Source organism: Oncorhynchus mykiss, chromosome 1, assembly GCF_057628025.1.
Source record: "Oncorhynchus mykiss isolate SJ-2025 chromosome 1, ASM5762802v1, whole genome shotgun sequence".
Taxonomy (NCBI): domain Eukaryota; kingdom Metazoa; phylum Chordata; class Actinopteri; order Salmoniformes; family Salmonidae; genus Oncorhynchus; species Oncorhynchus mykiss.
The window spans coordinates 28,493,873-28,519,053 of NC_143022.1; the positions used below are offsets into that span (position 1 = coordinate 28,493,873).

General features: G+C 43.8%; 1 protein-coding gene across 2 annotated transcripts; it reads left to right on the forward strand.

Annotated features, from left to right (window-relative positions):
- The first annotated feature begins 245 nt into the window (after positions 1-245).
- Positions 246-18,822, forward strand: LOC110520078 (E3 ubiquitin-protein ligase Siah1). 2 transcript variants are annotated; one of them, XM_021597126.3, is made up of 3 exons: positions 246-570; positions 11,548-11,604; positions 16,820-18,822. In XM_021597126.3, exons 2-3 carry the CDS (start codon positions 11,595-11,597, stop codon positions 17,668-17,670), a joined length of 861 nt encoding a protein of 286 aa, XP_021452801.1. In that variant the 5' UTR covers positions 246-570; positions 11,548-11,594; the 3' UTR covers positions 17,671-18,822. The 2 variants fall into 2 exon arrangements, with proteins under 2 accessions (XP_021452801.1, XP_021452787.1); XM_021597112.3 differs by lacking the exon at positions 246-570 and adding an exon at positions 8,196-9,210.
- The last annotated feature ends 6,359 nt before the right edge of the window (positions 18,823-25,181 follow it).

Consider the following 25,181-nt stretch of genomic DNA (forward strand, 5'->3'; position numbering starts at 1 on the left):
GATTATGAATAATTCACAAACCTTTAAGTAGACAGCAAGAAAAATAGCATACATTTTAGGAAATGGTAAAGAAAAGCTTAATTGCGTTAATCACAGTGTATCACATGGACCTACACATACATCATAGGCCTACTGCCATTTTTATTTTATTTATACTTATAATTTTTAATTACTGTGTTTCCATTACAGAATAATACCTGGTTTAGTAGCCCAAGTGAATGCAGAGTGTGGTAGATTAAGCCCACAAATAGAGCAGAATACTATATTAGCTGCTACTGTTAGGATACTGTAGAGATTTTGTCATGACGCCTTGTTCAACTATTGGCGCATTCAACCAGTAGCGCATTCATGCCCTTGTGCGCCGCTCTCGTGAGAAACTATTTCAACAACTGTGCGCGGGCCCGAGACCGGTGAGTACTAGGACTACAGGCGTCTCGTCTCTCGAGGACAGCCGAATGTGGAAAACACTATAGCTAACGAGCGAAGGACGGTGCAATTGGAGCGGGATCCCTTGTGGATTACGTCGCGGTGGCTAGCTATCTACAATATTAAAAGGATATTTACACCAAGGTAAAGGCTGCAAATGAGTGCGGATGTTTTACCGGGTTGTACTCGAAAAACAACACCGCTGCTAACGCCACTGCTAGGCTGAAGTAGTTAGAATAATTTAGCTAGCAAGTTCAGCTAACTTGGTTAGCTAAATTACTCGACGTCATTGGCCGGATAATATAGCTGGTAAACTAGCTAACATTACTGTGTAGATAACCAGCCACATACAGTGGCTATGTGAATATTTCGTTCACCACAGAGTAGGCCTTGTACATCGCTACAGTAACTAACTCTCCGACCTAACGTTAGCTAGCTAGCTGACTACTACCTAGCCTTGGCAAAAACATAATAATAAAAAAACAAGCTTTGGCTACATTCGGATAGGCCGCGCTCGAGCCACTAACGTTATTAAACACCTAACGTTAGCTGACTCCCATCATGACCATGCCATACCAAAATTGTCTGTCAACTCATGCCATTTGTCGAATTTGTCAGCTAACCGTAAGTTAATCTACGCAGCAAGTGAGAATTTCGAGGTATTGCGATCTATTTTTCTGCTAGTTACTATAACGATTAAAATATGCTTTATTGATTTGTTTACGTTGTACGCTAACTAGCGTTTGCAATGGGGATGACATCGTCCCAGCATTTTGCTTACAGAATCTGGGCCTCCATAGCTAGTTAGTTGAATATACCTTGCAACCTTCCACGTGTTTGCTAATGGACTGTTTTTAAATGTCTGTTGGCGATGGTATTGTCAGAAACTCTAACATGAATGGGCGCGTTCCAGTCGGATTGTAGACGAGCTGAGCTAGTGGCAATCAGGTGTGGCAGGGGTATTATCATTTCTGTAAATGTTATATTCCTTATCCCGTGTTTCTCAGTTGACAAGTCTTCAACTCATAGTAGTAAGACAATGTTTTGTAGTTCCAACATTATTTAATGTAGTTATACTTAGGCTATATTCTGCATGATTTCATATAGAGTTATTTTCTTTAAAAATATTTTATCTTACAATTGAAATGTATGTCAAGATAATCAAATTAAGACTTAAGATATCACAAACGAGGTGCAACAGCAGCTGCTTAAATACTTTCTGTAACGCTCCTACGTCTTGCTGGAAAGCTTAGTTTAGTAGCCATCACTCGCAAAACAATGCAATTTGCAGGTTTGCGCCTTAAATGGCTGCTGCTTTTAATCTAAAATTAAGAATGTAACAGGCTACTTTATCGAGTTATACATGTCAATTTACTTGCAAGGAAAATGGTCTCCCTAATAAGCTATTTGAAAATTGAGCTGCTAGCTCTTGTATCTGTTGTGATTAGTTAGCACAATTCTGCAAGTTGTTTTACTGATTCGCCATGACTGGACATAACTGTGCACAGCATCCATCTCAGGTCCATTAACAGCTACAACAGAGAACCATGGTCTTTTATGTTTGTGATTTACTTCGCCTAAGCATAACCTTATTTTTAGGACTACCATTTCAGAGCTCTGTTGGTGGGGTTGCACAGAAACAATTAATCAGACTTCCAATATTGGTGTGTTAGGGCTGGCCTGGGTTTTAATAAAATGTAATTGCTGCCTGGTTCATGAATGTAGTAGTCTGTCCTTTGTCACTGCCTGACTTGCTGGCAACAGCACATGCATAGTGAATCAAACATGGTAAACCCCACATAGTGACAGCCCTGTGTCTCTAGCTGCAGTAATTCCAGTTTGGTGACACTCAGGCAGTGAGGTCATTCTTATCCTTTACAAAGCATGACTAGTCACTTGACTAGCTCTCTCTGCCTCTTCAGTTCTCTACATCTTAATCAGTATCCCTCTCTCCTGCAGCATAGATTGAACATGATACTAGGCGTGTGTGTGTTTTGCAGAGGAGCACGGCTGTATATGGATGTTTGAAGATGGGTGTTTCTGCCTTCAGATTCTAACCCTCAACATACCTTCTCCATGGCAACACATCAGCTACTGCTGATAATGCTGTTCTGTTCAGGCCGATTTGGATGCTCTGCCCAGGCTGCTCTTGTCTACCAGGATGTTAAGTGACTAAATCCTCTGTTTATGGGAGTAAACTCACTATAAGCAAATTTGTGTGTGTATATATAGTAAAACTACTGTTATATTTTTGCGAAAGGTGTCACAAAGCATGCTTTTTTTTGCAGTTGAAATGTGAGAGCTAGGCAAGGGCTATGCTATCTGTTGTGAATTTCTCCATCCTGAAACTGTTTGGCCAAATCAAATTTTATTGGTCACATACGTGTTTAGCATATGTTATTGTGGATGTAGCGAAATGCTTGTGCTTCTAGTTCCGACAGTGTAGCAATATCTAACAAGTAATATCTAGCAATGTCACAAATACCTAATGCACATAAAACTAAGGAAGGGAATTAAGAATATATAAATATATGGATGAGCAATGTCAGAGCGGCATAGGCTAAAATGCAGTAGAATAGTATAGATTACAGTACATGCATATGAGATGAGTAATGCAAGACATGGAAACACTATTAAAAGTGACTAGTGTTCCATTTATTGAAGTGGCCAATGATTTCAAGTCTATGTAGGCAGCAGCCTCTCATGCTAGTGATGGCTGTTTAACGGTCTGTTGGCCTTGAGATGCAAGCTGTTTTTCAGTCTCTCAGTTCCAGCTTTGATGCATCTGTACTGACCTCGCCTGCTGGATGATAGTGGGGTGAATGATCTTTTTGGCCTTTCTGTGACATCGGGTGCTGTAGGTGTCCTGGAGGGCCGGTAGTTTGCCCCCGGTGATGCGTTTGGCAGACCGCACCACCCTTTGGAGAGCCCTGCGGTTTTGGGTGGTGCAGTTGCCGTACCAGGCGGTGATGCAGCCCAACAGGATGCTCTCAATTGTGCATCTGTAAAACGTTGAGGGTTTTAGGTGACAAGACAAATTTCTTCAACCTCCTGAGCTGTCTTCCCAACACTATCTGTGTGGGTGGACCATTTCAGTTTGTCAGTGATATGTACGCCAAGGAACTTGAAGCTTTCCACCTTTTCCTGTTGATGTGGATAGGGGGATACTCCCTCTGCTGTTTCCTGAAGTCCACGATCATCTCCTTTGTTTTATTGACGTTGAGTGAGAAGTTATTTTCCTGGCACCACACTCCCAGAGCCCTCACCACCATTGTTGGTAATCAAGCCTACTACTGTTGTGTCATCTGCAGACCTCAATGATTGAATTGTAGGCGTGCATGGCCACGCAGTCATGGGTGAACAGGGTAGACAGGAGGGGTCTGAGCACTCGTCCTTGTGGGGCCCCAGTGTTGCGGATCAGTAAAATGGAGGTGTTGTTACCTACCGTCACCACCTGGGGGCGGCCCGCCAGGAAGTCCAGAACCCAATTACACAGGGCTGGGTTCAGACCCAGGGCCTTGAGCTTGATGATGAGCTTGGAGGGTACTATGGTGTTGAATGCTGAGCTATAGTCAATGAACAGCATTCTTACATAGGTATGCCTCTTGTCCCGATGGGTTAGGGCAGTGTGATGGCGATTGCATCGTCTGTGGACCTATTGGGGCGGTAAGCAAATTGAAATGGGTCTAGGGTGGCAGGTAAGGTGGAGGAGAGACTAGTCAAGGATCATATCACAAAGCACTTCATGATGACAGAAGTGAGTGCTACGGGGTGATAGTCATTTAGTTCAGTTACCTTTGCATTCTTGGGTATATGTGGGGACAGCAGACTGGGATAGGGAGAGATTGAACATGTCTGTAAACACGCCAGCTGGTCTGCGCGTGCTCTCAGGACGCGGCTAGGGATGCCATCTGGGCTGGCAGCCTTGTGAGGGTTAACACTTTTAAATGTCTGACACAAGTCGGCCACAGAGAAGGAGAACCCACAAGACGTCTGTGTCCGCGACGTGGCTGGTTTTCCCTTTGTAGTCCGTGATTGTCTGTAGACCCTGCCACAAATGTCTTGTGTCTGAGCCGTTGAATTGCAACTCCACTTTGTTTCTATACTGACGTTTTGCCTGTTTGATTGCCTTGCGGAGGGAATGACTACTGTTTTTATTCTGCCATATTCCCAGTCACCCTGCCTTGGTTAAATGTGGTGGTTCGTGCTTTCAGTTTTGTGCGAATTCTGCCATCTATCCACGGTTTCTGGTTAGGCTAGGTTTTAATAGTCACAGTGGGTACAACATCTCCTATACACTTCTTGATAAACTCCGTAACTGTGTCAGTGTGTGTATATACACATTCTCTGAAGCTACCCGGAACATATCCGAGTCCGCGTGATCAATCTTGAGGCGTTGATTCTGACTGGTCAGACCAGATTTGAATAATCCTTAGCACGGGTACTTCCTGTTTTGAGTTTCTGCCTATAGGAAGGGAGGAGCAAAATTGAGTCGTGATCAGATTTGCTGAAAGGAGGGCAGGGGAGGGCCTTGTATGTATCCCAGAAGTTGGAATAACAATGGCTGTTTTTCCAGCACGAGTGCTACAGTCAATATGCTGATAGAATTTAGGTAGTCTTTTCCTCAAATTTGCTTTAAAATCCCCAGCTACAATAAATACAGCCTCAGGATATATGGTTTCCAGTTTGCATTGTCCAGTGAAGTTCCTTGAGGGCAGTCGTGGTATCGGCTTGAGGGGGGGTATACACGGCTGTGACGTTATCTTTTTATGGCTGCAATCCCGTTAACGGGAGCGATATGACAACAGCCAGTGAACGCCTATTTCAAAACATCAAATCTCATAATTAAAATTCCTCAAACATGTATCTCATACCATTTTAAAGCTAATCTTGTTGTTAATCCCACCACAGTGTCCGATTTCAAATATGCTTTACAGCAAAAGCACCACATGATTATGTTAGGTCACCACATAGCCATAGAAAAACAGCCATTTTTTCAGCAAAAGATTTTCCCGCTAGAGTCACAAAAAACACAAATGGAGAGAAAATTAATCACTAACCTTTGATCATCTTCATCAGATGACACTCATAGGACTTCATGTTACACAATACATGTATGTTTTGTTTGATAAAGTTCATATTTATCAAAATGAGTTTATATTGGCGTGTTACTTTCACTAGTTCCAAAAACATCCAGTGATTTTGCATAGCCACATCATTCAACAGAAATACTCATCATAAATGTAGATGATAATACAAGTTATACACATGGAATTATAGATATACCTCTCCTTAATGCAACCGCTGTGTCAGATTTCAAAAAAACTTTACTGAAAAAGAAACCCATGCAATAATCTGAGACGGTGCTCAGAAGTAAATGTCACAATAGCCGCAACGATGGCGTCAACATAAACAAGAAATTACATGATAAATATTCCATTACCTTTGATCTACATCAGAAAGAAATCCCAGGTCCACAATAAATGTTTGTTTTGTTCAATGATATGTTATTTATGTCCAAATACCTTCTTTTGTTAGCGTGTTTGGTATACATATCCAAACGCTCATTCTGGTCAGCATTATATCGGACAAAAACTTTAAAAAGTTATTACAGGTCGAAGTTTGAAATGTTTCTAAGTACAGAATCAATCATTAGGATGTTTTTAACATATAGCTTCAATAAAGTTCCAACCGGAGTATTCCTTTGTGTCTTCAAGAGCAATGGAATGCAAGTGAATACCATGAGGAATGCACGTGATCAGAAAATGGCTGACTGCCAGACACCTGATACATTCTGCTCTCATTCACTCCCACAACACCGTAGAAGTTTCATTCAAATTTCTATTGATGGTTGACATCTAGTGGAACCCCTAGGCAGTGCAACATCATGAATATTTCAAGGGGATTTCATTGGGGACTCTGGTGAATACATACAAAGCTCAGATTTCTCACTTCCTGTTTTGATTTCTCCTCAGGATTTTGCCTACCATATGAGTTCTGTTATACTCAGACATCATTCAAACAGTTTTAGAAACTTTTGAGTATTTTCTATCTAATACTAATAATAATAATATGCATATATTAGCAACTGAGTCTGAGGAGCAGGCCGTTTACTTTGGGCAACTTATTCATCCAAGCTACTCAATACTGCCCCCCCCCCCCCCCAGCCATAAGAAGATAACCGAAGAGAATTCTCTTGGGAGATAATATGGTCAGCATTTGATTGAGGTATTCTTGAAATGGGCATGATCCAATTGACTCAAAAACCAAAAATACATCTACGTTTAACTTAACTAACATTTATTTTCTTTCATTATGGTTGGTTTGTCAAAGTTAGCAGGCTAACTCATTGATCCTGCTTTGTAGTATACCCGTTTTATTTGTTTTATTTCCATTTTGAGGAGAGTTGGTCTTTCTTTGGGAAGGTAGGATGATTGCATGTGCTTGTTTTATGAGGTGGAGGAATGGGTTGTCACTGCAACTGTTTATCCTTCATGGAAGGTGTTTCCATGGATTAATTTAAGAGTGAAAGTAGGCCCCTCTGTCTTCTGATCAGACTTTACTCCTATTCCTTTATCAGCCAAAGTGTTACGTCTGTCTTTATTTATTGTTGCAGAGTTGTGTTCTTTGTGTTAGACTGATGGTACATTTCCCCCGGGGAACCTGTTTTGCATCCTGCTGGTTGAGTTCTATGCATTCTGTCCCTTTGCAGGTGTCTGTCTAGATTTGATGTAAATGTTGACACTTGTCATTCATGGGAATTCATTCCCCCCCTGCCCTCCTCTAACAATACGCTTGACAAAGGTTTTTTAGTCATGTTCTTACCAAATCAAGATGTAGGCTATATCCAAATTACTGTAGCTGTGGCTTTAAGACATTATACTTTAAGAGCAACCATAAGAGCTACCCTTTTGCATGCTGCTGCTACTGTTTATATGCTCTGTCTGGTGCCTGCCTGGGTAACCTTTTGTTCACCAGTCTGTTGCAGGATGCCAAAGAATATCCAGCTGCTTTTAGTAGGAATACCTCTGTCTGTGTAATAGCCTTCAAATGTTAATCGGGGAGGAGAGGAAAGGGCAGTGAATGGATCTTCTGTCTAGTCTATTGTCAGTTTATTAGTATCGTTAGGTTGGTAATGAGGTCTGTATCGAATAGATCGTTGCTGTTCTAGCATTCTGTAAGGTCATGCCATCATATCTGTTGCTGAAAAATATTTTGTGACATGGTATAAGTTGGATGGTCTGAAAAATTGAGAGACAAAAGGCCTGATAATAAACAAATACAGCCATAAGCCTGTCAAATAGTGATTAGTGATATTTGTTTTTTACCTGGACTTTGTGGGCTGCTAAAACTTTGGCCATGGTGCTGACTATTATTATTTTTATTTTATTTGATGATTTACTTTCACTTTGCTCTCACAGATAGGCCATGCCTCATGGGAAGTCTATTTTGGATTTGATTGGATACAGCAGTTACCATTTAGAGTACACAAGTAGTGGAAATGTAAGTTATGGTGGAGTGTCTGTTAAGAGGGTATGTATGGAGTGTTTTTGGTATCCACTCTGAACGTGATTTGCATTTCATGTATAGTCTGACTTTTTTGTGTTTTGGGGTGTTCACTCTACTGTGAAGCTGCTATGGGGTCGGAGGTCAGAGTGTATTTAACAGTAGTTGTGTTTTCAGACTCTTACCCTCTCCAGTCTCTTTTGTCTAGTCCACGTGGTCAGAGGAAGGAAGGGAGCAGAGAGGCAGGAAGGAAGGTGTCAGCCATGCTGGAGGTGGAGCTGCCAGAGCAGGCAGACTGTAATCTGAGAAGGGCTGAGCCCAGGAGAAGGGGCCCCACACCTCAGGAGAGTGAGGGAGAATGTGAGCATACTCTCTCCAGTCTGTTGGTCTCCTTAGCCTACAGGGAGCAGCAGCGACCCTCTGTCGGATCCGTTGCATAGACTGTGTAGATAGATCCCTCTAGAGGGACTGCTCTGTGGTGCTCAGCCAGGACTGTCGATCTCTTTCACCCAGCTGCCTGCCTGGGAGTTCCCTCTCTCTGCCTGGAGCAGCTGACTTCTTGACTAGATCTGGATCAACCAGAGGATGCAGGGAGGGTACTTACACCAGGGCTCAACTAAGCTTTCAGAAGGAGAAGGAGAAAAACATGGCCAGTGTTTCCTTAGCTTCCTCTTCAATGTTCTCCCTTTCTTTCCCTCTCTCCCTGGTTGGGCTGCCTGCCTGCTGCCAAAGCTGACTGCTGCCCAAGCTGCCTGCTAGGCTCTGGGAGCTGGATATACTTGTGTAACATTCCTGAATTACAGCAACGTGTTTTTTGGTCTCTGTTCGCCCCCACCCTCGGGTCCTCCACCCTTTCTTGGCCTTTTCCTGGGCTGCACTTTAAAGAGGATTTTTGGATTCTAGCCTCCTGCTCTCTCTGCTGTGGTGGTGAAAGAAGAGCCTGGATCAGTGTATTTCTGTGTTCTCTCTCTGGCTCTGTATGAGGCTTCCATCCCTCCAAGGTGTCTGTCCATGGACTCTCAGGCTCTGAAAGAAGTAGTACATCTGTGTTTTCAGATGGGGGTTTAGGCAGAGACCCAAAGGAGAGGGGGGGGGGGGGGCCGGAAAGGAGCGGCCCTCTGTTATGGGCTGTTTTGTTTCTATGGAAAAACCGCAATGAAGAGTTCCCTCACTCTCTCCCTATGTCGGGCAGAGCTAATGTGCAGCCTGTGAACTCATGGAAGGGGGTGCTCAAGCTCTTCACATGCATAGCCACTAGAACAGCCAACAACCCCAAAGGTAAGAAGTCCTATTTGCACTCTGTGGCTCATATATGCCCCACTGCTAATTTTCAGTGGGAAAAAATGTCTGTTGGAATGGAATGTTTGCCCTTTCCCATGCTCCTCCTATACCTGGGGTGCAACTGTGGCGTCATAAATACCTACAGGTGTTCACTTCTGTCCCAACATTTGGCTTTGTTTTCTGCAAGGTACTGCAGATTCTAATTGATTGTGTGTGTGCAGGATCGTGAGAGAGACGACATGAGTGGAGAACAAATAATGGCATGTTTGTGTTGAGAAGAAATGGTTTTGTTTTTTCAACACTCATAGTTGCCAACTCTCTCATTCTGTCTCCCTCTGTGTTCAGACGTTGGCTGTTACGTCATTTTATTGGACTGTTTTAAAGTGGTTGTGTGTGTGGAGGGCACAGAGCACAGGCAGACAGTGTGTGTTTGGTAGTAAACAGCAGCAGGAGTTTACAGTAAGGAGGCAGGGCAGGAGGAGACTCGCCCGACTCTTCTAGTCCACACTAACTGAAAGCCAGATGCCTACATGCAGGAGGCTGTTGATGCACATGATAGTGTTTTGTTTTGGGTTTAGCCTGCATCTGCTAGTTTCTGGTGCTCCTTACCGGCTGTCATCTTCAATAAGTCATATTTTAACGGGCTAGTGATGAGAATTCATGGTTTTACACAAAAACATGATTCAACAAATGGGTTAGACCGGGGTAGCCAGATGTTTAAACTACAAATCTGACATGAGTTTGGTGCAGAGATTTGGGTCAATAATAATATATGCCATTTGACAGACTCTTTTACCCAAAGCGGATTACAGTCATGCGTGCAAACATTTGACACATGGGAATCGAACCTACTGTCCTGCCGTTGCAAGCACCATTCTCTACCAAGTCTGCCAACTGAGCTACAGAAGACCACAATCAGGACCTCGATCCAGGGATGCAAACTTGTCGCTTTCCGGCATCCATGTGAATGGGGGGAGGTTGTCTCATATCAATCAGTGGCTGAGGCTCTGGACTGAGCACATTTAACTTTAACTTGAACTTATTAGAAAAGTAGTTATTGCACTCATTGCTCAATTCATGAATAGAATGTATTTCCTGCATTTTTCTGAAGTACCTCCTGATTTCTGTCTGCCTATCTGTTGTTGTGTAGCCAGTTAGCATGCCTAAACAGTCATTTCTAAAGGCTTTCCCAATTAAATGTTTACTGCAAAGTAGCATGTCAGCTTTATCATGATTTGTATCAATCGGTTGAGCATTTGATTTGCAAACTCTCCAGTCACATGAAACACTGTTACAAGAACCGCCACAAACACCTTTATCTTAATACAATGGTATCTTGCTGGTGTGCAATTGATTTTAAAGGGCAACTATGCCCTGTGTGGTTTAAGCATGGTTGTGGAATTCGGCAAATAATCTACGTAGTGCGCTATGTATTCCTGTCTGGGGAGACATTTCATGATCAACCTTCAACCCAGACCAAAGAACCCAACTCCCACTACTAGGACACTTTTCTCTCGTTATTGTGGTTTAGAAAATTAGGAGTATTGCGATTTTAATCAAATGTGTATTGTGTACTTGTTGTTCTCCAGAAAATATTTTTTTAAATTGAGCTTTACACTGGTTTTTCACGTGTTTCCATGCACATTTGGTTTGTCACTTTGTGGGCACTTACCAGTTTGCATCCTTGTCAATCAGTTGACTGATTTTGTAAAGTAATTTCTATGTTCGTGTCAGGTAGTGAGGATATTTAGCAAGGTCAAGCCCAAGTTGTTGTAATGTGATAGCAGGCCTAAATGCTAGTGGACAGTGTAAAAACGTAAGTGCCTCTGAATTTTCGATGGAACATTCTTAAATATTTAAAGGTAGTTCTAAGGGAAAGACTGAAGGGGGAAATCGATGCTTCATGTAATATACTTTGCATTAGTGTTGTTAACCCATTGCATGATGGAAGCTGTGGTTTTTCAGCAGAATCTTTGATGGGCCAAGAGAGCTCAGTATTAGCACTTGTCTCAGAGAGAACTGCCATAGCCATGACGTTTTCTTTCCACAGCTCACTGGTTAACACTGCATTTGTATTGGCTGAAGTTTGAGCAGGTCCCAGTCCGCAACACATGTCCACCTTCAGTGTATACTATAGCTAGAACTGTTGACCATGACCAGCCCTGAGTGGTTGCCCAGCAGAGAACAGAAGGTGGGCTTATGGGCCTTCACAGAACTGAGACTTCAGTGATGCTGATTGGTGTGTTTCTATGGAGACCTCAGCTCCGTTTGACTCTATTTCTTGTCTTGTTTTTACTCTACTAGTTAACCTCTATTTTCTCTCTCCCCTTTCAGAGGTCCCCACATTTCAAGAGAAGAAGAAAGCCTTATTTGGGAATCTTATGGACGAAGGCAAGCAACATTTTCTTTCTTGTGTGTGTCCGTGTGCGTGAGATCTGTATGAGAGAGCTGTGTTTTTGGGTTAACGCAGGGAAAGTGACTTGGTTGGTAAAACAGGTGTTTTATTGGGATCCCCATTAGGTGTTGCGAAGCAGCAGCTACTCTTCCTGGGGTCCACAATGTACAGGTCATCTAATGAAGGCCCAGTGAGCTACCACCTTGAGCTGGTTTAGTAATCAACTCCTCTCCATGTGGAGGGACATTTTGAGCTACTCCTTCTCGTGTGGCCGATTTCAAGTTTTCATAACGATCGGAAATCGGTTTGGCCGATATCTTCTTTTTCTTTTCTTTTTTACACCTTTATTTAATCTTTATTTAACTTCTTGCTCCTACCTGAGACGCAGATGTCTCATCTAGACACCTGGAAATGCAAATGCGCTACGCTAAATGCTAAATGTACTCGTTAAAACTCAAACGTTCATTAAAACACACATGCAGGGTATTGAATTAAAGCTACACTCGTTGTGAATCTAGCCAACAAGTCAGATTTTTAAAATGCTTTTCGGCGAAAGCATGAGAAGCTATTATCTGATAGCATGCAACACCCCAATATACCTGAAGGGGACGTAAACAAAAGAATTAGCGTAGCCGGCGCTACACAAAACGCAGAAATAAAATATAAAACATTCATTACCTTTGATGATATTCTTTGTTGGCACTCCTATATGTTCCATAAACATCACAATTGGGTCTTTTTCCCGATTTAAATCCGTCCATGTATGCCCAAAATATCCATTTGTATAGCCTGTCTGGTTCAGGAAAAAAGCTCCCTTCCAACACGCAACGTCATTTTTAAAAATGATATAAGTTGCCTATATTCTTTGACAAAACACTTCAACCTACTTTTGTAACCCAACTTTAGGTATTTGTAAACGTTAATAAGCGATCAAATTGATCACTGGGCGATCTGTATTCAATAGCAGCTACTCAAGAAAACTATGTCCTTTGTCTCTCTTCCAAAATCGATTGCTGTATGCCAGACGAAATGAAGGATCTATTTGTCATTACACAAAGGATTTTTGTCAATGAAAATGACGTTTTTGGCGACATCGTGTGGAAGTTGTAGGAACTGCAAGCTCCCTGCTATATATTTTTGCTTGCAATAAACAATTCAGAGACTGGCGGATTAATACTTTTCTGTGGTTTTTGACCAGGTTTTTCTTGGGATTTCGCTTGCTGTTCACGTTCTGTTATAGTCACAGACATTATTTAACCAGTTTTAGAAACTTCAGTGTTTTCTATCCACATACTAATCATATGCATATACTATCTTCCTGGCATGAGTAGCAGGACGCTGAAATGTTGCGCGATTTTTAACAGAATGTTCGAAAAGGTAGGGGGTAGACTGAAGAGGTTTTTAACCAGGCAAGTCAGTTAAGATCACATTCTTATTTTCAATGGCGGCCTAGGAACGATGGGTTAACTGCCTTGTTCAGGGGCAGAACAACAGATTTTTACCTTGTCAGCTCGGGGATTCAATCTTGCAACCTTACAGTTAACTAGTCTCTAGAGTTAACGCTCTAACCGCCTGCCTCTCATTGCACTCCACGGTGCTTTAAAAAAAATCCTAGGGGGAAGCACTAGATCTCTTGAAGTGATTCTGTACAACTGCCTGTGTTCCAGTGTGAAGACATGGCCTCGAGTTTCCACTGGTACTGCACCACAAGTCAGCCCATCCTAGGACACAGACCACAGTTGACACATACAGTTCTAACTGCTCACCCAGTCCTACCAGAGCCTGAGGTAGCCTACTCCACTGAGTTTACATACCACCTCTTTCCAGTAAAAGTAATTCTGCCCTCTTAACCATAAGAAAATTATAATTAGGGGTGCATATATAGTTCTGTTTCACTGTATGTACAAGTGGATAACCTGTACAGGTGTGGGGTGGGAAATGAAAATGTGTTATTTGCAATTCCCACTCCCCCTGAGACACCCTCAGGGCATCCTTCCAGACTCAAATTAAGCATCCAAAATAAATCTAGAATCAACTTCCTATTTTGCAAAACAAGCCCCCTTCACTCGTGCTGCCAAACATACCCTTGTAAAACTGACTATCCTACTGATCCTTGACTTCGGCGATGTCATTTTACAAAATGGCCTCCAACACTCTACTCAGCAATTGGATGCAGTCTATCACAGTGCCATCCATTTTGTAAACAAAGCCCCGTATACTACCCACCACTGCGACCTGTATGCTCTCGTTGGCTGGCCCTCACTACATATTCGTCGCCAAACCCACTGGCTCCAAGTCATCTAATTCTTTGCTAGGTAAAGCCCCGCCTTATCTCAGCTCACTGGCCACTATAGCAACACCCACCCATAGCACGCGCTCCAGCAGGTATATTTCACTGGTCATCCCCAAAGCCAACACTTACTTTGTCAGCCTTTCCTTCCAGTTCTCTGCTGCCACTGACTGGAATGAATTGCAAAAATCGCTGGAGACTCATATCTCCCCCTCTAAATTTAAGCATCAGCTGTCAGAGCTGCTTACCGATGGCTGTGTACAGGTACAGTAAATCTGTAAATAGCACACCCAACTATCTCATCCCCATATTGTTATTTATCCTCTTGCTCTTTTGCACCCCAGTTTCTCTACTTGCACATCATCATCTGCACATCTATCACTCCATTCTAAATTGTAATAATTTTTCCTCTATGGCCTATTTATTGCCTTACCTCCCTAGTTTTCTACATTTGCACAGACTGTACATAGATTTTTCTATTGTGTTATTGACTGTACGATTGTGATGCAGTACTTGACATGGACTGAAATACGTTCTGGTACTGTTTTTATATTTTGGTACAGGAGCTCCACAATACTTTCGCGCAAAGGTTTTACTGCTTGAGCTTGTAGAATATTTTGAGGTGCTGGTATTCGGCTCAGGTGAACTCCTGCTCAAGTCAAGCACTGTTATGGCACAAGACCTGGCTGTTTTGGGTGTTTATTGGGAGGTTAATTTCCACTATTTATGATGAAACTGCTTTGATTTGATCTCTACAGTAACCTCCGCTCACCTGCTCCCTCACTCTGGCCTGTACACCCTGGTTCAAAATCATAAACTTCTTCTCTTCAGTAGGAGAAACACTCATGTCGCCTGTTCCTTCTATGATCCTGACTGCAGGCACACCAATGAGCATACTCTCAGAGCAGTGTTGATTATGCTCATTATTGCACCAGTCCCATGGCTGCCTGCATCCAGCAGGGACCCAGGAGGGCCAAGCAGCAGGCAGACTGGGATGAGGGTGTAGAGTAGGTTGCTGGTACCAATGCCTCCAGTTGACAAACAAAACGAAAGAGCTGTCTGCATCTCCCTCCCTGCTGCATTGGAGCACACCACTGCCCACATGCAGGCTGCAGAAGCAACACAAACACTCTGTTGCTGTCACTGCAGACTTCCTGCTAAGGGGCTCGCTCACACCAGCATATATATTGTACCTCATACAGACACTAACCGCCCAGGGTTAGAGTTATCAGGGATCCTTGGGACGTCCCTAGCCTTAAAGGGATACTTCAGGATTTTGGCAATGAGGCCTTTTGTATGTCTCTGTGTCCAGTATTCCCTTTATTAACCCTAACTCAAAGCCCTGGGTTAATGCTGACCTTTTTTTTTTACAAGGAGCACAATGAAAAATATTTCATGTAACAAGCTGTTTTCTTTGTAGTAATGGTGCATGCATGACGGTCTTGAATCCGCGCTCAGTGTATTCTCCATGGCACTGGGGCTGCAGTACAGTGATGTAATCATTGCAACAATTATCATTTATGGTTTTTTTGGGGTGCATTGGTGCTCCTAAGTAAAAATATTTAGGCACATTGGTGAGAGAAACTGTAGCGCCCTGCCCAAACCCTTACCTTAACCGTTTTAAAGATCAACTTAATGGGGCAGGGATGTGACAACAATCCCAGATAGCAAGGACCAGACTATAGCCACCAAGTGCAACTCTGCCATCTGAACAAGATGTGTTCTTAGCTCCTATACGTCAAGCTCGTTATTTTTTTATTTATTTTTAGGTCTGCTAGTCTTGGCCTTGTTGTTCTGTGCTAATTTAGTCCACAGTTGTTGCTTGTGTGTCCAGAGCTGCTAGCTGCGAGGCCTATAAATAGGTAGAGCTTTATCAGAGCAGATGTGTTTACAGGCAGGCTCAATGACACCTACACGCACAGCCCTGCTGCCCAGTCTGCCCCTCTCTTCCTCTCCTCCACTCTCCCTTTCTATGCTTCCTACAGTTTCAGTGAACTACCTCCATTTTGGCTGGACCACAGTGCCCCCATCATAGCGGTCTTCCTGCCCGCCTCCCAGTCTGAGCTGTACAATGTGCTACGGCTTTGGGTTATATAAAGAAACAGCAGTAGCAGCAGGGCCAGGGGTGGGTCACACCCAGCTCCTGCCAGGCGGCCCAGGGAAAATCCATCCCTCCCTCCTGTTCCCATCGGTGGGCCGTCCCATCCACAAAGCCCTCAACCACAGCCTGTTGCCATGGGAACAGCTGACAGGAAGCAAGCTAGCCCTCTGCTCTGCTCTCACAGCCATCCCAGTCCACTTTGCCGCCTGGAACCGTAATTTTTTTACCTTTAAAATCTGTGTCGCTCTCCCAAACCATAATAGCTCCTCCAAGCTGTCTGCTTGCCCTGCGCTGGTCAGACTTTATCAGAGCAAATGGACAGATAGGTGTATCACAGAGCCTCCAGGCTGACCCCCAGAGAGAGGGAGGGGAGATACTCATCAGTGTAGAGGGCTGCCTGCCCTGAGGCCCCAACCAGGCCCACTGTACTGCAGCTGTGCTGGGAGAGGAACATTACTATCAGTGAATACATCTCCTTAGAGGCCCTGAGGCCTAGCTCTATGTTAATTTACATGGCAGGGGTCTCGGCATGGAGAAGATGAAATCTAGAGCATGTCTCCGTCTGCCTCTCCGTTACAGCGATCTCCATGACTTTGGTATTCATTGATCATAGTCCGTGATCTATATGCCTTATGTACTTTATGTGCCCTTCTCTGTTTTTATACCATATTGCCTACGTGACCTGGTAACAGTCTCCATGAGAGGCTTGACATTTGTCTTCACATTCCCCCACTACTATCACCTATTTTAGTGTTCTCACCAAATGTCTAGTTCAGTTATTCGCCCAGTGTGTCTCTCTAACCCCTGTGTTTCTCGACAGAAATGAGTCGCCAGACCGCCACAGCGCTGCCAACAGGAACCTCCAAGTGCGCCCCCTCCCAGCGCATCCCCACCCTGTCCGGCACTACAGCCTCTAACAGCGACCTGGCCAGCCTGTTTGAGTGCCCTGTCTGCTTCGACTATGTGCTGCCCCCCATCCTGCAGTGCCAGAGCGGCCACCTGGTCTGCAGCAACTGCCGTCCCAAGCTCACCTGCTGCCCCACCTGTCGGGGCCCGCTGGGCTCCATCCGGAACCTGGCCATGGAGAAGGTGGCCAACTCTGTGCTGTTCCCCTGCAAGTATGCATCGTCGGGCTGCGAGGTAACGCTGCCCCACACAGACAAGGCGGAGCACGAGGAGCTGTGTGAGTTCCGGCCGTACTCCTGCCCTTGCCCAGGGGCCTCCTGTAAGTGGCAGGGCTCGTTGGACGCGGTAATGCCCCACCTCATGCACCAGCACAAATCCATCACCACGCTGCAGGGCGAGGACATCGTGTTCCTGGCTACAGACATTAACCTGCCTGGAGCAGTGGACTGGGTCATGATGCAGTCCTGCTTTGGTTTCCACTTCATGCTGGTCCTGGAGAAGCAGGAGAAATACGACGGCCACCAGCAGTTCTTTGCCATTGTGCAGCTAATCGGCACGCGGAAGCAGGCAGAGAACTTTGCCTACCGCCTGGAGCTCAACGGGCACCGGCGACGGCTCACCTGGGAGGCCACGCCCCGTTCCATCCACGAGGGCATTGCCACAGCCATTATGAACAGCGACTGCCTGGTGTTTGACACCTCCATCGCGCAGCTGTTCGCTGAGAACGGGAACCTGGGCATCAATGTCACCATATCCATGTGCTGAGGACTGTCAGGTGGACAGCCACTAACACACACACGCATACAGACACACATATACACACTCCACACTACAGGAAACCTGGGTTTGGAGAGCAGCAGGGTGTAAGTGTTGTCCCAAGGAACCTGTTGCCATTGTAAATTGTGGTTTAGAACTTTCACAGATTGGTAAGAGCTTGATGCAAACAATGGAACTCTATCCCTGGGATTACATTTAGGCTTCAATACAATATTCATTCAATAATTAAAGGTAAGTTTTTCTGAGGATAATCCACCAATGCCCTTCAACCCAGAGCACACCTATGGAGTGAACACTTCAACAGGTGGGAGCTCAGTTTTGTGTCCATCTTTGCAGAGGGAAGCTGGCAGAAGTGTTACAGATAGTGAGAGACGGAGTGGGTGGACTCAATTTGAGGGAGGGTGGGGCATCAAAAACAATGGCAAATGTTTTTATTTTTTATATATTGCATTTCAGTTGAGTCGAAGTGAAATGAACTATTAATGTTTTTGATTTTTAATTATGTTGTCCTTTTTTCCCCTCCTTGGATGAGAAGGTCCTAGTACTGTGTGCACGGACATTGGCTGAAAAGCTAGTTTGGTCTCTCTGGAGTCCAACGGTTTCAGCCTAAACCACTGAATATCTGACCAGGGGTGTATTTGTTACTCCAATTCTGTTGCAAAACGTTTTGTCTGTTGCAAAGCGTTTTACAACTAAAACAAGAGTTTCTATTGGACAAATTCAGGTAGGTCCCTCAGTTTCGTTCTGTTTGGTTCTTAAACGGTAAATGTTTTTCCGTTGCAAGATGTAATGAATACACCCCAGGAATGAGGACAGTTTCTACAGTTATAATATCGTTATTATTAAATGGAGATTGTTATCATTTTTGTAATGACTTTTAATGAATGAAAAAGGCTGTACCCTTGTGGCTAATCTTTCAGTGTTTGTAGATCAATTGTGTCGTTCTTTCGAAAACTTCAATGTATTTTATTTTGTAAGTTAGTTTTCGCTCGTCGTTTGTCCGTCTTTGTCTAAATTCTGTTTGTGAGTGGGCGTAGCAATGCCAAACATCTCTGTGGATACATAGTACTGTTGCTGGGCCCCATCTCTTAATTGTCTTGTTTTATTTTGTCATTAAATAAATCTCTTTTTCATACCTTGTGCAATTTCTCCATCCCTGTGATTTGCTATAGGGAATAACAACATTATTTATTGGCAGGGATTTACTCCAACCACGGAATTATCATTCTAGTTAAGCACTTTATACTCATCAGATGGCTTTAATCATATAGACATGCATGAGTGCACTGCTGATCACAAAGGTTTGCGTGTGTGTGCTGTGGGGTGCATTGTTGATTATGGTACATTGTGTGTGTGCATGTGTTTCCCAGTCCTATCCAGCCCTGTGGAGGCTGGGGGCGTCTGTGTTCTGGCCTAGTGAATGAAGGGTTAGCTCTGTAGGACCATAATTACCAGAGGCCCCCAGGACGCCCTGGGGACTTTGGCACCCAGCCAGCTACACTCCACTGGGGAACACAGACCACTCTTTCTCTGACCCTGCTGCTGTTTTGTCTTCACGCCACTTCCGTCATGCATTATCTCCCCCAGTAGTGGCCCTTAAAGTAACAGCCATGTTCAGTCATGTGTACTGCTCATTCTGTTTAGGGGAAAGTGCTCCTGTTTCCTTCCCAGGCCTCATTCAATCAAATCTGAAATTAGATGTGTCCATAAGTGGTGGAGCAAAGCAGTCATGGGATTTTGATCACTAACTGGTATCTGCTATTCTAGTGTGAGGTGCAGAGTAGTGGTTCCCGTGGTGATTTACAGCACAGGGTAGTTTCCTTGTGATGAGGTCATAGATGAGGCCTTATTTTCCCTGCCCTGAGGAAGTTTGGTCTGTTATGCAGACTTTCAGGGTGGATTATTTAATCCTTGCTCAGATTTAAATGGCACATCTGTCTGTAGAATCGGCCTCGGGCCAGCTGACTACTACATCTGAGCACAGCTTAAACACAACCTGTTCCAGATGCACTAATCACAATTTCCTTCACCCCAATCCCTGAAATTTACAATTGTGTTAATATTAACAGTAGGTTACTATTGTCTGCAGTTTTGTTTCTAGTCATATATTTTGGTAGTATCTCCTGTTGGACCCAGTGGAAGGCATGTAGATGTTGGAGGTAGCAGGCAGGCTGTGGTGGCGCTTGTCTTGGCTCATCGTAGAACTAAGTGGGTGGTGGTCAGAATGATGATCCACACCCTCACTGCTGTTACTGAGGCAGCTGCATAGTTTTCTGCTGATTCTCAACCACATTCAACAGAGTACGTATTTGAATTGAAATTCCTTATTTTCTGCAGTTAGTGACCATGTTTCAGGTCATTATCTAGTTGTGTAACAGTTGCATAATTAATCAATCAAATGTATTTCTAAAGCCCTTTTTACGTCAGCCGATGTCAATGCTGTACAGAAACCAAGCCTAAAACCCCAAACAGCAAGCAATGCAGATGTAGAAGCACGATGGCTAGGAAAAACTCCCTAGAAAGGCTGGAGAGGAACCAGGGTCTGAGGGGTGGCCAGTTCTCTTCTGGCTGGGCCGGGGTTGAGATTATAACAGTACATGGCCAAGATGTTCAAATGTTCATAGATGACCAGCTGGGTCAAACATTCACAATGGTTGTAGAGGGTGCAAAAGAGAATGCAACCGGTAAGCACCTCCAGAGTAATAGTCAGTTGGCTTTTCATAGCCGAGCGTTCAGAGTTCGGGACAGCAGTTGCTGTAGAGGGAGAGGGTCGCAAAATAGCATGTCCGGGACAAGGTAGCACGTCCAGTCAACAGGTCAGGGTTCCATAGCCACAGACAACAGTTGAAACTGGAGCAGAAGCGTGACCAGGTGGATTGGGGACAGCAAGGAGTCATCAGGCCAGGTAGTCCTGAGGCATGGTCCCAGGGCTTAGGTCCTCCGGGAGAGGGAGCAAGAATTAAAGTATACTTAAATTCACACAGGACACCGGATAAGACAGGATTACACCAAATATAACAGACTGACCCTAGCCCCCCAACACACACTATTGCAGCATAGATACTGGAGGCTGAGACAGGAAAATGGCTAAATGAGATGAGTTTGTCTTAGGGTATGACACAGTACTGCATCTTAACAATATACACTATATTAGCTATTGTACAATCACACTCATCCATTTTATACCACATTTGTGTTACAGCCTGAATTCAAATGGATATAAAAATAAATTCTCTCAACAATCTACACACAATGCCCCATATTTACAGTGAAAAATATTTTTTTAATTTGTAGCCAATTTTATTAAATGTAAATGAGATGTCTGTAGTGTGTTCACACCCCTGAGTCAATACATGTTAGAATCACCTTTGGCAGCGATCACAGCTGTGAGTTTTTCTGGGTAAGTCTAAGCGTTGCACACCTAGATTGTTAAAATATTGTACTATTATTCAAGCTCTCAAGTTGTTTATCGATCATTGCTAGACAGCCATAGTTTTTCAAGCCGTTTATAAGTCCACTGTAACGAGGCCACTCAGGAACATTGTCATCTTGTTAAACTCGTGTATATTTGGCCTTGTGTTTTAAGTTATTGTCCTGCTGAAAGGAGAACTTGTCTGTTGGAAAGCAGACTGAACCAGGTTTTCCTCTAGGATGTTTCCTATGCTTAGCTCTACTCTGTTTTGTTTATACCCCCCAAAAACGAACCTAGTCCTTGCTGATGACAAGCATACCCATAACATGATGCAGCCACCACCATGCTTGAAATTACTGTATGAAGAGTGGTACTCTGATGTTGGATTTGCTGTACAGGCTTCCATCTTTTTGGTTAGTATTGTGGAGTAACTACAATGTTGATCCATCCTCAGTTCTCCCATCACAGCCTTTAAACTCTGTAACTGTTTTAAAGTCACCATTGGCCTCATGGTGAAATCCCTGAGCCTATTCCTTCCTCCCCCGCAATTGAGTTAGGAAGGACGCCTGTATCTTTGTAGTGATTGGGTGTATTGATAAATCATCTGAAGACATTTCAGCTTTTCATTTTTTATTAATTTGTAAACATTTCTAAAAACAATTCCACTTTGACATTGTGTGCAGGCCAGTGACACCGTCTAAATGTCATCAATTTTAAATTCAGGCTGGAACACAAAAGGGGTGTGAATACTTTTTCCTCAAGGCACTGTAAATTAAATCACTAGTAAATTCTGATACTTCTGGTCATGAAGTGTATGTGGACACCTGCTCATCGAATTTCTCATTTCAAAATCATGGGCATTAATATGGAGTTGCCCCCCCCCCTTTGCTACATTCTTCTGGGAAGGCATTCCACTAGATGTTGGAACATAGCTGCAGGGACTTGCTTCCATTCAGCCACAAGAACATTTAGTGAGGTCGGGCACTGATGATGGGCGATTAGGCCTCGCTTGCAGTCGGCGTTCTAATTCACTCCAAAGGTGTTTGATGGGGTTGAGGTCAGGGCTCTGTGCAGGCCAGTCAAGGTCATCCACACCGAGCTCGACAAACCATTGTCATACTGAAACAGGAAATGGCCTCCCCCAAACTGTTGCCAGGAATCATCTAGAATGTAATTGTATGCTGTAGCATTAAGATTTCCTTTCACTGGAACTAAGGGGCCTAGCCCGAACCACGAAAGACAGCCCCAGACCATTATTCATCCACCAAACTTTACAGTCGGCACTATGCATTTTATTTTTTATTTAACTGGGAAAGTCCGTTAAGAACACATTATTTACAATGACAGCCTAGGAACAGAGGGTTAACTGCCTTGTTCAAGGGCAGAATGACAGACTTTTACCTTGTCAGCTCGGGGCAGGTAGCGTTTTTACCTTGTATTGGGGCAGGTAGCGTTCTCCTGGCATCCACCAAACCCAGATTCGTTTGTCGGACTGCCAGATGTTGAAGTGTGATTCATCACTCCAGAGAATGCGTTTCCACTGCTCCAGAGTCCAATGGCGAACTTGACACCACTTCAGCCGACTGTTAGCATTGCGCATGGTGATCTTAGGCTTGTGTGCGGCTGCTTGACCATGGCAACCCAGTTCATGATGCTGCCAACGAACAGTTCTTGTGGTGACATTTGGAACTCTGCAGTGAGTGTTGCAACTGAGGACAGACTATTTTTTACATGCTACGCACTCAGTGGTCCCGTTCTGTGAGTTTGTTTGGCCTACCTCTTCGGCTGAGCCGTTGTTGCTCCTAGAAGTTTCCACTTCACAATAACCGCAATTACAGTTGATCGGGGCAGCTCTAGCAAGGCAAAAATGTTGAATGGACTTGTTGGAAAGATGGCATCCTATGATGGTGCCATGTTGAAAGTCACTGAGCTCTTCAAAAAGGCCATTCTACTGCCAATGTTTGTCTATGGTGATTGCATGGACGTGTGCTCGGTTTTATACACCTGTCAGCAACGGGTGTGGCTGAAATAGCCAAATCCACTAATTTGAAGGGGTGTCCACATACCTTTTGTGTGTATACAGTGCCTTGCGAAAGTATTCGGCCCCCTTGAACTTTGCGACCTTTTGCCACATTTCAGGCTTCAAACATAAAGATATAAAATTGTATTTTTTTGTGAAGAATCAACAACAAGTGGGACACAATCATGAAGTGGAACGACATTTATTGGATATTTCAAACTTTAACAAATCAAAAACTGAAAAATTGGGCGTGCAAAATGATTCAGCCCCCTTCAGTTAATACTTTGTAGCGCCACCTTTTGCTGCGATTACAGCTGTAAGTCGCTTGGGGTATGTCTCTATCAGTTTTGCACATCGAGAGACTGACATTTTTTCCCATTCCTCCTTGCAAAACAGCTCGAGCTCAGTGAGGTTGGATGGAGAGCATTTGTGAACAGCAGTTTTCAGTTCTTTCCACAGATTCTCGATTGGATTCAGGTCTGGACTTTGACTTGGCCATTCTAACACCTGGATATGTTTATTTTTGAAGCATTCCATTGTAGATTTTGCTTTATGTTTTGGATCATTGTCTTGTTGGAAGACAAATCTCCGTCCCAGTCTCAGGTCTTTTGCAGACTCCATCAGGTTTTCTTCCAGAATGGTCCTGTATTTGGCTCCATCCATCTTCCCATCAATTTTAACCATCTTCCCTGTCCCTGCTGAAGAAAAGCAGGCCCAAACCATGATGCTGCCACTACCATGTTTGACAGTGGGGATGGTGTGTTCAGCTGTGTTGCTTTTACACCAAACATAACGTTTTGCATTGTTGCCAAAAAGTTCAATTTTGGTTTCATCTGACCAGAGCACCTTCTTCCACATGTTTGGTGTGTCTCCCAGGTGGCTTGTGGCAAACTTTAAACAACACTTTTTATGGATATCTTTAAGAAATGGCTTTCTTCTTGCCACTCTTCCATAAAGGCCAGATTTGTGCAATATACGACTGATTGTTGTCCTATGGACAGAGTCTCCCACCTCAGCTGTAGATCTCTGCAGTTCAACCAGAGTGATCATGGGCTTCTTGGCTGCATCTCTGATCAGTCTTCTCCTTGTATGAGCTGAAAGTTTAGAGGGACGGCCAGGTCTTGGTAGATTTGCAGTGGTCTGATACTCCTTCCATTTCAATATTATCGCTTGCACAGTGCTCCTTGGGATGTTTAAAGCTTGGGAAATCTTTTTGTATCCAAATCCGGCTTTAAACTTCTTCACAACAGTATCTCGGACCTGCCTGGTGTGTTCCTTGTTCTTCATGATGCTCTCTGCGCTTTTAACGGACCTCTGAGACTATCACAGTGCAGGTGCATTTATACGGAGACTTGATTACACACAGGTGGATTGTATTTATCATCATTAGTCATTTAGGTCAACATTGGATCATTCAGAGATCCTCAATGAACTTCTGGAGAGAGTTTGCTGCACTGAAAGTAAAGGGGCTGAATAATTTTGCACGCCCAATTTTTCAGTTTTTGATTTGTTAAAAAAGTTTGAAATATCCAATAAATGTCGTTCCACTTCATAATTATGTCCCACTTGTTGTTGATTCTTCACAAAAAAATACAGTTTTATATCTTTATGCTTGAAGCCTGAAATGTGGCAAAAGGTCGCAAAGTTCAAGGGGGCCGAATACTTTCGCAAGGCACTGTATATAGTGTACCAGCAGTCCTCTGATGCTGATGCCCATCAAGAAGCCTTTGTAAACCTCATTCATTCCGTCACCATATTAGATCTGAGGTACATGAACAGCATGTTCAAGGTCAACTGTCTTGTTATTATCTTACACCAAAAATTAGGGTTCGCCCTTAAATGTACATGGCCAGAACTTCCACGCCAGAGTAACATATGGTTCCTCTGGAGGAACTTTATCACTGGCTAGTACCGCTAAAATCCCCCCCCTCTGGATTATTCAGCCAGTTCCCAGAACAACCTGTGCAGCAGACAGACAGTAGAGCTCAGTGATTGATTGGTCTGAACTCCTTTTGAAATTTCACCAAGTTCAGACCAGTCAGGTCATAAATGTTGAATATCAGATCC